Below are 14,719 nucleotides of genomic sequence, written 5' to 3'. Positions count from 1 at the left end.
TGCAATCTTGAAAGGCTGAAAATCAAGGAATCCTTTTGTTGTGTGGTGGCAGAATGAAAGAATGAAAAGGGGAAGTGACAAAGTTTAAACCTTGCGGTTGGTGAGAAGGCCACAACTGAAAGCAAATGAAGCCACACACTCAGGCTTCTTCTTTCGCCACTCCACTCCCGCACGTGCCTTTCTTTCGCGCCACCGCTTCCTCACGTGCCGCCCCGGCGGAATCTCTTCATGCCCCCGCCTCCGCCGATGAATTCCGTCGCATCTGGACTGCGAAACGCCGCCGCGTCAACCTGTCCGTCCGCCACTCCACATGTGTCGCCGCGGCTTCGAATCCGGGTGGCTCCGGTGGCGATTATAGTCAACCTCGGAGCAGCCGGCGCGGCGTGCTGATGGCACCCTTCCTGGCTGCCGGCGCGTCGGTTCTGTTATCGGCGTCCTCGAGGGCGGAGGAGAAGGTGGCGGAATTGGCTCCGACGGCGCCGAAGCTGGAGGAGGCGAAAAAGGAGGAGGAGGAAGTGATAACGTCGAGGATTTACGACGCGGCGGTGATAGGGGAACCGTTGGCGATAGGGAAAGAGAAAGGGAAGGTGTGGGAGAAGTTGATGAATGCGCGAGTGTTGTATTTGGGGGAAGCGGAACAGGTTCCTGTTCGAGACGATAGGGAATTGGAGCTTGAGATTGTGAAGAATTTGCATAGGCGCTGTTCGGAGAAGGAAAAAAAACTGTCTCTTGCGCTGGAAGCTTTTCCCACTAATCTTCAGGAACCGCTCAATCAGTATATTGACAAGAAGTAATAATGCCTTTGAATTTGTGATTAATGTTTAGATTCTTGCGTGAGTCCTGTGTGGATTAACTTTTCAATGAGTAGTTGTAGATCAGAAAATAAGAAGGCAAAATGAATTAATTTGTCTTCTGAGCTAAAATCAACTCATATTCCGTTCTTTTGGAAGAAGTTAAATTAGAGATATTGAGTGGAGCAAACAGCATGGAGTTGATTACGAACGTGTAAATTCGGGGTGCTTTGTTGTTATTATTACAATTGTTGGCTTGAGGAAGAATCTTCTAGTTATGTGATTCTGAATTTTTTCCTGTTAAAGTGAATATTAGTTCATGGAATTAGAGGTATGGTATGCTCCTATGGCATGTTGAATTTAAAAATTGTTACATTACTGATGTTTGCTATGCTCCTACTTTATTTTTAGAATGTCTTGTTCCTGAATTAAGAAATTTCCACTGTTGTTAATTATTGAAAAGTACTTTTTGTTGGTTAAAGATTTCTGTCTGCCTCTCTCTTTCCTGGCTCACTATATTTCTGTTATTCTCTGCTTCTTTTGTCTTAGTTAGACGGCTTTCCGTGATTCTGCATTGTTTGTACTAAAACTCGACTTTCAATGCAGGATAGATGGAGACACCTTGAAGTCTTATACATTGCATTGGCCACCTCAAAGATGGCAGGAGTATGAACCTATTCTGAGCTACTGTCGTGAAAATGGAATCCGTGTAGTCGCTTGTGGTACTCCGCTGAAGGTACGTCAATTTTTTTTTTTCCAAACTCATGATAATCTTTCAAATATTTATTTTGTCTCTGAAAATTATGGTTGTGGCTAATTAGGAGAAATTGGCAAATGTTAGATAATCAAAGTGCTTGTCAAATTGATCTACAAGTTGAAAAAAGGTAGGAGCAGATATTTAGTAAATGGAAGCTGTAACGATTTTAATTGCATCAGGACTACAAATATTTGATGTATAAAAGACAAGCCTTGAAAAGCTCCTACTCTTCAATGTTCCCGTATTAAACAAAAGGTCAAATAAACACTTTGTTTTAGAAAAATGATACGATTATGGAAAGTGTCCTCAGATAGTTTGGTCATTAAGGGAAGCTAATCTGTTGAAATGGTAGGGGACGACCTGAGAAAACTTTAGGAGCATTAAATCGATTTTTCATTAGATGTTTTACTTAAAATTTGGTTTTTGATAGAGCGGAAAGATTTCAATTGATTCATCTAACTAACTAACTCCGCCCTGTAGGATTAGGCTCATTTCTTGTATTGCTAGGTCTAGACTCAAGACTCGTAAAGATGATAATTATGGTTTGATCATTTTTGTCATTAACAGATCTTAAGAACTGTCCAAGCAGAAGGAATTCGTGGGCTTACAAAGGCTGAACGTAAACTTTATGCTCCTCCAGCTGGGTCGGGCTTTGTATCAGGCTTTACTTCTATCTCACGTAGACCTTCTGTCGATAGTACTCAAAATCTGTCCATTCCTTTTGGTCCGAGCTCATACCTCTCTGCCCAGGCCAAAGTAGTTGATGAGTATTCTATGTCCCAGGTTATCTTACAAAATGTGCTTGATGGAGGGTCCACTGGTATGTTAATTGTTGTGACTGGTGCAAGCCATGTTACGTATGGATCTAGAGGAACTGGCGTGCCAGCTAGAATTTCAGGAAAAATACAAAAGAAAAACCAAGTAGTTATATTACTTGACCCTGAAAGACAATTCATTCGCAGAGAAGGAGAAGTTCCCGTGGCTGATTTTTTGTGGTATTCTGCTGCCAGACCCTGTAGTAGAAATTGCTTTGATCGTGCTGAGATTGCTCGTGTAATGAATGCTGCTGGGCGGAGGCGAGATGCCCTACCACAGGTTAGTCAGCATTTACAGTCACTAGTTTGCTTGATTATTACTTTTCTTGCTCTGTATATCCTCTTTCCTAGTTTTAGCCCTTTATTTTCTCTCATTATCCATTTAGGTGATACAAACAAGAGATTTTGTGGTTACTAGGTGTTTTGTGTCTATAACTATTAAATTTTATTTTATTTTTTGTATGTAAGATAACTTTGGTATCTGATGAGCATTTTAGAGCCCATTTGCTTCAAATTTTTTCATGAAAATTACTTCTAACATATGTAATGATTTTAAGAAGCTACATTGAGTAGGAGCTGAAAAGAAAGTCAAATTATAATTACTTTTTATAATGAAAGTATATTTTATAATTGTTGTTGCCAAATAAATAGTTTCAACTTTATATGAAATATACAAAAAAGAAATAATTTTTTGAAGAGATTAAACAAAGGGTCCTCATCCCTTTAATTGGTATCAGTGTTTTGCATTGTTTCAATTTAATCAACTATGCATCTCAACCAACTGTGCGGGGGATTTCAATTTAATGTTCACCATTCTGTAGCGCTTTCTCTGTGATATCTTACTTTTCCATTAAATTCATATTCCTTTTGAGGTTAGATTCTTTGCGCAACAATATACAATGATTTAACGACTTCAAAACTTTTCCAATGGGTTAATTGTGATGATGAAGTCGTTATTTCTGTTTTCTTTCCCTTAAAATAAAGGAACCCTGGTCTACAGCTTGGCAGACATGGGTTCCAAGGTTTTTGGGAGAATAATTGAACGGTCACTGATGATACTAAAATTGCATTAGTTGCATACTTACGTTTGATTCTTTGATTGCTGGTGTGCTACTACTTCCAGTTCTTTTTCCTATGCGTCTGTTTACTTTTCTGTGATTTAACTTTAAATAGGGTATGCGAATATTGGTTGTCATTGTGAACATGGATTGTATTTTCATTTTGATTTCAGGATCTTCAAAAGGGAATTGATCTTGGTTTAGTATCACCAGAGGTTTTGCAGAACTTCTTTGATCTAGAACAGTATCCTCTGATTTCAGAACTCACTCACCGTTTCGGGGTAAATTTTTTATTTGAAAAATACTCTGCATTTAATCATGACAAAATTCATCACTTTGTTGTCTTTATATTCCTACCTCTTCATCCGGTTCTTCTTTATATAGGGTTTCAGGGAAAGATTGTTGGCAGATCCCAAATTCTTGCACAGATTAGCTATAGAAGAAGCCATATCAATAACAACTACATTGTTGGCACAATATGAAAAGCGGAAAGATAATTTTTTCCAAGAGCTTGACTACGTTATTACAGACACTATCAGAGGATCAGTAGTTGATTTTTTTACCGTGTGGCTTCCTGCACCAACTTTGTCATTCCTTTCATATGCTGATGAGATGAAAGCACCTGACAACATTGGTTCTCTAATGGGACTTCTAGGTTCCATCCCGGACAATGCATTTCAAAAGAATCTTGCAGGAACAAACTGGAATCTCAATCATAGAATTGCATCAGTTGTATTTGGTGGGCTAAAACTTGCTAGTGTTGGATTTATTTCAAGCATTGGAGCTGTGGCTTCATCAAATTCTCTATATGGAATCCGTAAATTCCTTAATCCAGCCATTGTCACTGAGCAACGGGTTATAAGGTCACCAATACTGAAAACAGCTGTCATATATGCTTGCTTTCTTGGAATTTCTGCAAATCTCCGTTATCAGGTATGTAGTGGACATGTCCGCTGTATAAAATTTTGGTTATTATTGATATGTGACAAATGCAAGATTACCCAGTGTCTGTAGAAAATGAAAGATATTAGTGTATGTTGGAAGTCTCACATCGACTAGAGATAAGACCAAATTATAATATATAAGTAAGATGTAAACCTCACCATACAAACCGGTTTTATAAGATTGAATTAAGTTTAAAAACCACTTTGGTATCAGAGCCATGATTACTTAAAAACTACTTTCTAATAGTGTAAAACTTTCTCCTCTCTCCAAATTCTCCTAATATGGACGAGGGATTTTACCTCCCCTTTATTCATCCAAATCTTTAAACCAAAAAGGAAAGTATTATAGAATCTTTGCCTTCCTTCCCCTCCATTATTTTCCAACCAAATACTATATTGCTAAATACCCATATACATACATATATATATATATATATATATATATATATATATATATATATATATATATATATATATCTGATTTTGTAATTTATTCTAATTCATGTGAGACTACATCCTTTGTTATATTTAATATTCTATATATACGTATCCTTTTAAATTTTAATCTGTTCTGCATTAGTACGGAAATTACAATATTTTTTTTGCAGATAATTGCTGGGATAGTGGAGCATCGGATTTCTGAACAGTTTGCTTCCCAGACATTCTTTGTAAATATGCTTTCTTTTGTCGCACGGACTGTCAATTCCTATTGGGGAACCCAGGTCAGTCTGTTTTCCTATCTTTAATCTGCCTTTGTTCACTTTCAAATGCTGAATGTTCCCAACCTCGTCGTTTAGTGGATTTCATTTATTTATGATTGAAAACTAGACTTCCTAAATTCTAGTAATATTTATAAAGTCATTAAATATTCTTAATTTCACGGAAATATAAGTCGTTTGTTTTTCTAAAGTTAGTGAATGACCAATATTGCTCTTTGACTACAGTTAGTGAAACACCAAAATACAGAAAAAGATAAAAAAAAAAAATGACAATGACATTTTGGTTTTCTAAAGTGCCATAATTTGAACCGACTAAAACCTCAAGGGTATCATTAGCTTTTGTTTAATACAGGAAAAACACTATCTAAGAAATTAATTTTCCTTGTCTTAAATATAATTTATTTATAATAGAATAAATATGAACTAAACTCAAAATATAAATAAAAAATAATAGAAAAGATAAAAAATAAAAATAAAATATCTATCTAAAATATATAATAATTTAATATATCTAATCGTTAAACCAATGAAGTATAATTCATTATATCATTTTTATGTGAACTATTCATGTGTACATCAATTTCTAAATCTGTACTGGAGTTTTCAAATTTGATGTTTTCATGAATTGCTGCAGCAATGGATTGACCTCGCCCGCTTTACTGGCCTGCAAGTTAGAAAGACAGAGTCGCCAACATCAGATTCTCCGAATAGTGCTGCAATTTTATGCAACGAAGCAGAAGAAACCACCATTGATGAGATAGAAAAATAAATGAGGTGACGATACGTTGCGACATTTTTTTCTTGGTAATTTGTATTATTCTTGAAAAGCTGGTAATACAGGCGCAGAGGAATAGGTTATTATTTTCATTATAATCTCTTTCTGTCTCTTGCTGATTAGCTTCTTACAATTCCTTCGACAGCTCACTTGTATACGTTTTGATATTTCCCATTTCACAGTTTGGTGAATATAATATTTTTCTTCATAAATGTAACAAGTGGAATAGATAGAAGTGACTCAAATCAAAACCAACACAAGTTGTTACCTACTCTTTGCTAAAGGTATTTTTATGTCTTTTTCAGTCTTGTTAATATGGTATAAAAAATCAGGAGCACTTGTTTTGAACTCTCATGGAGTTTGACGTTTGTACACCTTTAGACTAACAATTTATCACGGGGCAGTGAACTTTCTATATCTTTGCAGTAACCTTTGGCTTAGATTATTTCTGTACGACAGGGAATACATACTCTGCGGATAGATTGATTAGAAAGCCAAAAAGCTCATGTCAAGACCCCAGAGAATGTTCTAATTTGTTTATTTGGAAAGGAAGTGGTAGTTAAGATCTGGCTTAAAATTAAGAGAGTTAAAGTTGATTAAATGAAACACACTTGAGTTAAATGTTGACATTGAGGTTAGCTTCATGAAATCACAATACATACTGGGAACAAGATCGTCCGATATTTTTATAGCAAGATTGAACATATGCAAGTGTATTTGGTTTATTAGTTGACTTCATTTTGGTAACTGTAATAAAACTGAAATGTGAATAATTTATGACTGGAACAAGAGGAAATTTGATTGTTCGAGAATATATCTCTATCATATAAAATTATGCATAAAATCAGTTCTTTTCTTGACCCTTCTCCTCGTTCATCCTTTCAAGCAGCGTTTCTTTGACTTTTTGCAAGGCATGTTCAAGGTTTTCCAGCTGCATAATTTTCGCAGTCCGTTAGTCTATCTTGAAGTGCTTGGTTAGTAGTTAATAAAGATTTAAAAATAAATCTTGATATATGTTTAAGCATTTCGCTAGCAGTTCCATACCTCCTGTCTGGCGAATCTGTTATACACGTATAATCCACTGAACAGATCAAAACTATTTCCTATCATCGTCTCCTTCTGCAAATGTATTTCAATTTGTTAAATAAGAGCGCATGTTACACTGTGACTAGTGGTGTAAAAAAACGAAAAGCTTTTTGAGAAATTAGGGAAATGATATAACAAGTGTACCAATTTAACAAGTTCCTGAAAGCCCTTGGTGTCAATAGGTGTGGATTTAATATCCATTTCTGCCAATGTTCTGATGAAGAAGCCGCAAAAGAGTTGCATACAGTGAGAATTTTAATGTGTTTGTCGAAGGTTTGTTAAGATAGGTGGAATGCTACATACCTGCCAATTGTGTGTGTGATAAATTGGCTCTTCGCAGCTGCTTTGTCATGTTCCTCACAAGTCATTTGTACCATCTTGCAACCCTAATAAAAAAAAATTAGGAAATGGATCAATAAACAATAAATGTAAGAATTCACAATTGATTTTCTGGCTTCATTGTGAACCACCCAACGGTGGTCCAAACTAATTGACTCTGTTCATTCTAGTTACAGGGGAGAATTAAAGATTGAGTTGTTTACTAATTGACTTTTCAATAATGACCATGACCATGTTTATGAGAACTCATAACTTTATTCCATGATGGGGATATATAACCTTGCTTGTAGGAGTGTATAGATATATATCTTATATCTTGATTTATCAGATGCAGAGTCAACGTCTAAAGTTACTTAGCTTCCACCCTCTGTGTTTCTTTGTTCTTGATTAACATAATTAACCTGCCCCAGTGCAAAAACATGGTTCTTTCTTCTTCGATTATTGATGGGTGTTGTTGATAAAGGCTATTAACCTACCTCACTGGCAAAAATTTGGATGAAACCAGAGCAGATAGCTTCATTTCTTATCCGAACTTTGTCATACATGAAAGTGAGACCTTTCCATCCATTCTTGCCACTGACAGGGCCAAACATAGGGTGAGTGCAGAGAATGTCGGAGTTCACTGGCAACTCTCGTAGCAGAAGTTCTCTTGGGTGCTCTTTGACTGAAAGAACATCAACAAAGAGTGATGGGCGCTTCAGGGAAGCGAGTGGCATTGACCCCACAACCTCGGATAGCGATAATATCGATGTGCACAACACTATGACATCTATGTCAGCAGCAAGGAACGCGCTCACATCCCTGCAACAACAACAACAATACTAATGTTTGACATAAAACTGCAACATAAAAATGGTTTTTTTTGGATCTAAGTGCCGCATTGGGAAAGATGAGGTAAATGGGTGTAGTGGTACAAACTAGACCACATGCATGATATGTAGTACATATTGATGTAATCTTAATGAAATTGAACTTGGTTTCTCTGAGAAAGGTTTTAATTTGAGTTTTTTGGATAAAACGTGTGTGGTTGAAAATAGAAATCTTAAGTAGTCAGTGAGATTTTTGGAAGAAAACATAAAAAAAAAAAATGTGTATTGAGTTATGGTTTGGTGTACCTGTAAAAGTGAATGCCCATTTGGAGACAGAGGTCGGAGTAATCGGATCGAGAAGTTGCAGAGAGAGAGTGGCCTTGTTTTATCATTGTCTTGGCCAGAAATTGGCCAAAGGTGCCGAATCCAACTATGCCAATTCTGAGGCTCTGGGAAGACGATGATGACATGGTTGAGTTGAGAATGAGATGAGAAACAAAGGTGAATGAGATAACTTTAGGAAAACAACACTATCACAGGATTTCCTCTGCTCAATTAGGGCGAGGGTAACAGCGTATTTAATGCTCCTCTGTCACTTTCCATACACGTTTACGCCAATTTCAAGCGTAACGCTATTATTTTCTTATTATTATTATTACATGTAAGACTTATGCTCTTTCTCGCCAACTTTTTAAGCTAGCATCTTAAGATTCCTCACACTTTTCTTTTAAGAAAAAAAAAACACACCTTTATCTTCTACCATGTTTGATGTTTTCTTGAAAAGAAACTGAATTCACAGCAAGAAGACAACAAATGCAATTATTAAAAATTAAAAAATAGGTATTTCATATGATTTATTTCCTATTAAAAATGTTAACTTTTTGTTTCTTAACAAAAATTGGACAAACCCAACTAACATAACACCCAAATTGCACGACGCAAGAGGGTACTTTTTTGTTTTTTAAGATTGTGAACTTGGTTATCGTGTCCCCAACGAACACCTTTTAGAGCGATGAAGAAAACAGTTTTGAAGAGTGATTTATTTTAGCTACACGTTTCAGACACGACACGACAGGTCGACATTGCCTATTGCTTCCCCCACTTTCTCGGTACTCTCAACTTTCTTTCGCAACAATAAGAGGATGCCAACATATTATTGCTACGGTTATTCATACGTAGATTTGTGCCAGATAACCATTTTATCCATTAAATTATAATTTTGCCCTTACTTTACTCTGGCTTAAATGCTATAATAAATTATAATTAACATGATATTCAGTTATCTTATATAAATATAATCCATCAGTAGAAGTTAGAATTTAGAATTAGTTTTTTTTTTCAAAACTTTAAACTAATTTAACTTTTTATTTTTATAATTATAAGAATTTAAACTTTTTAACTAAAATTTTGTTAAATTTATTTCAAATTTTTAATATTTTTATTAATTAACATTAAAAAATATATCAATAAATAACTTAAATATTATCATAAAATATATTTAAAACCAAAAATAAAATTAACAAATTTTTAATTGAAATGATTAAATTTACAGAATAAATTAATTTAAAATTTAAAAAATGAATCAATTTTAATTTTCATTCAAAATTAAAATACCAAAAATATATTTAACCTAATAAAAAATAGCAAAAAGTATTATTATGATTAAACTAGTTTATATTTTGACACCCTACTGGTTAAAAAAAAGTAACCAGTTTGCAACTTGATTTTATTAATAATATGATAACATGCATGCAAAAAGTCAAACAAATTTATAAATAAAATAATATTATAATTATTATTAAAAAAAAGTTTTCTAAGAGTTGTTTATCTAACTTCACTTGTCAATATATCATTGTTTCACATTAATGAGTAATAATCTTAAATAAGAATGCAATAGTTAGTAGATCCATATCCAAATTTGTTTCTAAGTTAATGGTTAGGTACTTATCACATAACTTAAATATATACTTGTTTTCTTCATCATCTTCTTAGAATGTCGCCCTCCATAGAACATTTTGTAACAACGCGCTAAGGGTAGTCATAAAATAATAAGGACAATGATATTTTGACAACACTTTTTGACAACAGGATACGTGTCATCATTTTATTGGTCTATTTGAACTTATGTTTAAAAAATATTTAAAACGGACCAATCATAAACTGTCACGTATATATTGTCAAAAAATTGTTAAAAAAGTGTTATTAAAAGAAGTTTTTCCAAATAATAATTGGATTATAAAGTAAAAGAGAATAAGTGACTGAAAGAAGCAAAACTTGTACTTTCCTTTGTCATTATCCTCTTTCTTCCACTCTCTAATACATGGCTTTTCCTTCCTTTCATCTTTTCTCTCAAATTCTTCTAATTTCAATCATTTTAGAAATTAATCGTATCATGGGGTAGTTGGAGTGTCAATGATTGGACTTATCAATTTTATTTTTTGAGTAAATTTAATTCTTTTATGCTTTTTTATTAAATTATTTGATTTTTTTTTCTCTCTTGCATTTGACCTTCTAATTGCATTAACTTTTCTATCCTCTAGATGGATTTCCATCTATTTGTGGTCATAAAAGCATATTCTGAATGTTGATGAGATTTTTGTTGTGTACATAAAGAATTTAATTTTTCATATTTTTTTTGTCTGAAGTAATTGATTTCATGGAAATGAAAGGATTTGAAAAAAAAAAAGTTATATACGAATTAGTAGGAATGTATTTACATTTTGTCATTCTTGTCGACCAAAATAGTACATGAAGGACTTAATGAGTCGTTAATTGGAACATTAGACATATATTGATCTTTTGAGACCTGATTGAAATTGGCAGTTGGTTTGATAACTCTCCCTCTTATTCTTTGTTGTTGTATGACCAACACCGATGCCTTGGTGACAAAATTTGGTGATGCTAGCATGTCCCCAATAACTCCTAACTCTTCACACTCACTCCAATTATCATGTCCTTCAAGAATAGCATATTGTGAATGTCTCCTCCCCACCATCACAAGATCAAAATAATCCACCAATCTTCTTATGCATATAGACATATCTATCCCATCTTTCACAACTTCATCCAAAATCTCAAACCTATTATTTCCAGCATTCTCGTATCTATATTCATCTATAAGATCACTGTCACGTTTTCTGTCCTTAGAATTTTCCTCACCAAATAGAAGGAACCTAACCACAGTTACCCACACATACTCCTGCCTAGCCATTCTAGCGCTATAAGCCAGTGTCTCCACGTCATCTGCACCACCAATGAAAAACACCACAACGTAATATGGTTCTCTTGTCCCCACCAGTGAAGGAGAGGCCCCCAAGATGCCCCTATCAACTAGAATTCCCACAGAACATGGTGCCTTTTGGAGTACTTTAATGTTCATGGTTCTGATGGACCTATGTGCAACCTTAACAGTCCCATCAATTTCCCACCTCTTATGGAACGGCATGATCAAAATGTTCACCTCGCGTTCCAGTGATATTCTACAAATATCATCATGCATCGTTTCAAATAAGGATATTGAAGTGTATGATTTAATGGAGACATGTTCTTCATTTTGTTGTACGTATTGCCTCAAGGCGTTATCGATATGATTTGAGCCGTATAAGACTTGATGGTTACTCTCTTGTGATTGGTTAGAAACAAGAACAGGTCTTGCTCTTCCTTCAAGCTCAACTAGGACTAACGTTGTAATCTCAATCGTGCTTTCTCTAGTAGCATAGGAGGCTTCTAACAGGTTCAGGATTGTAGGGACTGTTTCCTTGTCGTCAATGCACACCATAATTCGGAGCTCAGAATCTCTTCTACTATGTTGAATTGTCCATCTGCTTATATTATCATATGGTTTTGAAGGGTCGTACATGAATTTTACCATTGTTACTAAGATAACATTTACTACTATAACAGAGAGAACCATCATAGTTTTTTCGTCTTCATTTATTATCTGCCATTTGATAAAAATAAAAAATAAAAAAAATTGTCTCAGTTTTTAAGGTTACTTTGAAAACAAGCTCAAATACACATCTTTTAGCAGCAATGAATATGTACATACATTGAATGCACTATACATACCTGACTTTCCACCCACACATTGAAGAGGACAAGCTCACATATACCCTTTCCATTTAGAAGGAGACCAATGATCCAACATTTTTTCATGGATATATTCAAATAGTATCCTGGCAACATGATAGCACCAATCTTTGCAAAGAAACCCACAACTATAATGAGGCATATAACCCATAGATAATCAATGTTCATATTGAATACATCAACCCCCAATCCGTTAACAGCTAGGCTGATTGGATAAAGAAAAGCCATACACATTATCTCAAGTTTTTTCATCAAAGATGTTCCTATGGGTGGCCCTTCTGGAAGAGACAGACCTAAAATTATTGGTCCCATGGAAAAATGCTGTCCGATTAGTTCACCGACAAGTCCAGAAAGGATAATGAAGACAAAGATACAGACAATGCAAATTTCATTTGTCGAACCTTTTCCTGGGTTCTTTACCATCCAAAGTATCATTGGCCTCATCATAAATACAACAAAAAGCACGAATAAAAATGAGGATAGAGTGGCAGATACTAGTATGAGAATATCACCTTCCGTATACTGAATTACTGCAAAAGTAATTATTGACAAAAACATGCCAATCATATCAGTAATAACTGCTACTGATATGGCTAATCGTCCTATGTCAGTATTAAGGATTTTGAGATCCGTCAAGAGCACTGCTATGCTAATGAATATAGTAAAGGTCTGTGAGATACCGATATATGGAAGTGAGTTTGCAAAATCTTTTTCCATTGCAACATAGGTCTTCAACAGGAACGAGATTCCAGTAGGGATAAGAAATGTAAATATGGATACAGACATAGCAAGAACCACAGCTACCTTTTCTGTCTTCAACACCGTATAAAGATCTAATCTAACACTCCATAAGAAGTAGTAGAACATGAGCCCAAAATATGAAAGTGTTTCAAGCACAACATAACCCTTTATCGGGAACAAGACCTTGTGTACAATCTTTAAGTGCCCTAAAGCCGAAGGGCCAAACAACATTCCTCCCTGTTACCATGCACAATTTGTTATCACTAATTACTATAACAAGTACGAACATTTCTATTTTTCCATTGATAATGGTAGTGAAATTCATCAAGTTTAAAGAAAGCTTACAATAATTTGGGATACCAGAGAGGATTGGCCTAATGGCTTAAAACATATTTCCGTTAATTGTGTTACTACGGTCATCAAAGAGACCTGCATAAATAAAAGACATGTGGGGGATTCTAATGGATTGCCTGATTGCCAGACATTCTCGTGACCATATCTGTAGGGATTTTGGCATACCAATGTCTTGTTTTGAACATCTTCTATATCCATAACATATGAGCGTGCATGAATGAATATGAAGGAAAAGTTAATAAAATCTTCTTGTTATTATGTCTATGTTAAAACTAGTTTTTCTTGACAAATATGGGAGAGGATGAATGCGGAAAGAGTAAGGATTACAATGTTCAAAACCCACACAAAAACTATACTACACATACTAGAGGTTCACCTTGTATTGTGCATTTCTTTCACATATTTTAACGGTTTTCCTTCAAGTAAGGTAACTTGAGAGAATATATTTATAAAAACTTTGTTTAAACAGACAACTTTTAGCAAATTCATAAAAACTATGAATATGGAAACTAAGGCATCTTTAATTATTATTAGTATAACATTGTACAATCTTACAAGAAAATTAATTAACATGTTTCCAACGATAACTTGATCATAAAATGAACAATGAGGATTCATCATTTTCAAAGTCAACATTTATGTAACATTTTAAGACTACCACTTTAAAATATCAATTTTCATGTTCATGTTTTACTCCGTTCATTTTTATTCTTGTTTCTATACCTAACGCAAATGTGTTATTAAATAAATTTTAATAATTTCAATAATGATAACTTTTGAAATAATTATTGTTGTAATAAAAAAAATCATGCTAAGACTAAATAGTGGTATAGGTAACTCAAATATCTAATAAACGAAGAAAACCTAACATCACGAAATATCAAATAAGGTATATGTTGGTTCAAATTATTTGTGATATAATGAGATAGGTTTTATCATTTATGATCAAAAGGTTGAACATATATTGTTTGGTCAAATTTTGAATCGAATTGTTTAAATAGTCAGTCATATAATAAACATGATCAAACACTATTTTTGAAAGTGTAACTAATACGTCGAATAGTCAGTTTATAGAAAAATTATCTATAACACAGATCACACACACACTCACTTACTTTATCATTTCCAAATTTAACATTTATGGAGTTTAGTATCATATTCACTTTTTTCTCATCTTACTTTTGAAATACAAAAATATAATTTTAAAAAATAATATAATCATTAAAAAAAGAGGTAGACTTTTATAATTGTAGAAAAAAATTCTTGAAAAAGTTTAGTAAATATCAAATGGTGTTATAAATTTGTTGAATTGTAAAGTTACCATTATCCTTTATTTCTATCCTCTTTGCATACCTAAACCAAATATATATACCATTAAATAAAGTTTAATCATATTATGATTTTTAAAAAGTTATCGTTCCAGGATAAACCCTATGCTAAAA

At 34.0% G+C, this 14,719-nt stretch overlaps 3 protein-coding genes across 5 annotated transcripts; 1 reads left to right on the top strand and 2 right to left on the bottom strand.

The window, feature by feature from the left end:
- The first annotated feature begins 20 nt into the window (after window positions 1-20).
- On the top strand, window positions 21-6,735 carry LOC106756142 (protein RETICULATA-RELATED 5, chloroplastic). 3 transcript variants are annotated; one of them, XM_022778864.1, is made up of 8 exons: window positions 21-790; window positions 1,398-1,527; window positions 2,116-2,643; window positions 3,595-3,702; window positions 3,806-4,354; window positions 4,974-5,087; window positions 5,719-5,858; window positions 6,301-6,735. In XM_022778864.1, exons 1-7 carry the CDS (start codon window positions 126-128, stop codon window positions 5,851-5,853), a joined length of 2,229 nt encoding a protein of 742 aa, XP_022634585.1. In that variant the 5' UTR covers window positions 21-125; the 3' UTR covers window positions 5,854-5,858; window positions 6,301-6,735. The 3 variants fall into 3 exon arrangements, with proteins under 3 accessions (XP_022634585.1, XP_022634584.1, XP_014493912.1); XM_022778863.1 differs by lacking the exon at window positions 6,301-6,735 and adding an exon at window positions 6,042-6,130; XM_014638426.2 differs by lacking the exon at window positions 6,301-6,735 and having other exon boundaries at window positions 5,719-6,130.
- On the bottom strand, window positions 6,557-8,668 carry LOC106756143 (arogenate dehydrogenase 1, chloroplastic-like). The gene is made up of 6 exons (XM_014638427.2): window positions 8,400-8,668; window positions 7,761-8,085; window positions 7,249-7,331; window positions 7,090-7,159; window positions 6,904-6,978; window positions 6,557-6,790 (listed from the first exon to the last, which is right to left on the bottom strand). Exons 1-6 carry the CDS (start codon window positions 8,561-8,563, stop codon window positions 6,704-6,706), a joined length of 804 nt encoding a protein of 267 aa, XP_014493913.1. The 5' UTR covers window positions 8,564-8,668; the 3' UTR covers window positions 6,557-6,703.
- Window positions 8,669-10,806: 2,138 nt separating this feature from the next.
- On the bottom strand, window positions 10,807-13,475 carry LOC106753485 (cation/H(+) antiporter 15-like). Its single transcript, XM_014635306.1, has 3 exons — window positions 13,353-13,475; window positions 12,162-13,160; window positions 10,807-12,033 (listed from the first exon to the last, which is right to left on the bottom strand). Exons 1-3 carry the CDS (start codon window positions 13,473-13,475, stop codon window positions 10,807-10,809), a joined length of 2,349 nt encoding a protein of 782 aa, XP_014490792.1.
- Window positions 13,476-14,719: the final 1,244 nt, after the last annotated feature.

The sequence above is a fragment of the Vigna radiata genome, chromosome 2 (assembly GCF_000741045.1).
Source record: "Vigna radiata var. radiata cultivar VC1973A chromosome 2, Vradiata_ver6, whole genome shotgun sequence".
In the NCBI taxonomy this organism is placed as follows: Eukaryota; Viridiplantae; Streptophyta; class Magnoliopsida; order Fabales; family Fabaceae; genus Vigna; species Vigna radiata.
Note: the sequence above shows the minus strand (reverse complement) of the source record. Positions and strands in the feature narration are given on the sequence as shown.

What these genes read in the sequence shown, in the direction of transcription:
- LOC106756142 (XM_022778864.1), top strand. Translation starts at nt 126, where the DNA reads ATGAAGCCACACACTCAGGCTTCTTCTTTCGCCACTCCACTCCCGCAC. An exon ending in CTTGTGGTACTCCGCTGAAG is followed by an intron (nt 1,528 to 2,115) that starts GTACGTCAATTT and finishes TGTCATTAACAG; the next exon opens with ATCTTAAGAACTGTCCAAGC. An exon ending in GGCGAGATGCCCTACCACAG is followed by an intron (nt 2,644 to 3,594) that starts GTTAGTCAGCAT and finishes TTTTGATTTCAG; the next exon opens with GATCTTCAAAAGGGAATTGA.
- LOC106756143 (XM_014638427.2), bottom strand. Translation starts at nt 8,563, where the DNA reads ATGTCATCATCGTCTTCCCAGAGCCTCAGAATTGGCATAGTTGGATTC. An exon ending in ATGGGCATTCACTTTTACAG is followed by an intron (nt 8,086 to 8,399) that starts GTACACCAAACC and finishes TTGTTGTTGCAG; the next exon opens with GGATGTGAGCGCGTTCCTTG. An exon ending in ACAGATTCGCCAGACAGGAG is followed by an intron (nt 6,791 to 6,903) that starts GTATGGAACTGC and finishes AAAATTATGCAG; the next exon opens with CTGGAAAACCTTGAACATGC.
- LOC106753485 (XM_014635306.1), bottom strand. Translation starts at nt 13,475, where the DNA reads ATGGATATAGAAGATGTTCAAAACAAGACATTGGTATGCCAAAATCCC. An exon ending in CATGTCTTTTATTTATGCAG is followed by an intron (nt 13,161 to 13,352) that starts GTCTCTTTGATG and finishes GCATGGTAACAG; the next exon opens with GGAGGAATGTTGTTTGGCCC. An exon ending in ATGTGTGGGTGGAAAGTCAG is followed by an intron (nt 12,034 to 12,161) that starts GTATGTATAGTG and finishes ATCAAATGGCAG; the next exon opens with ATAATAAATGAAGACGAAAA.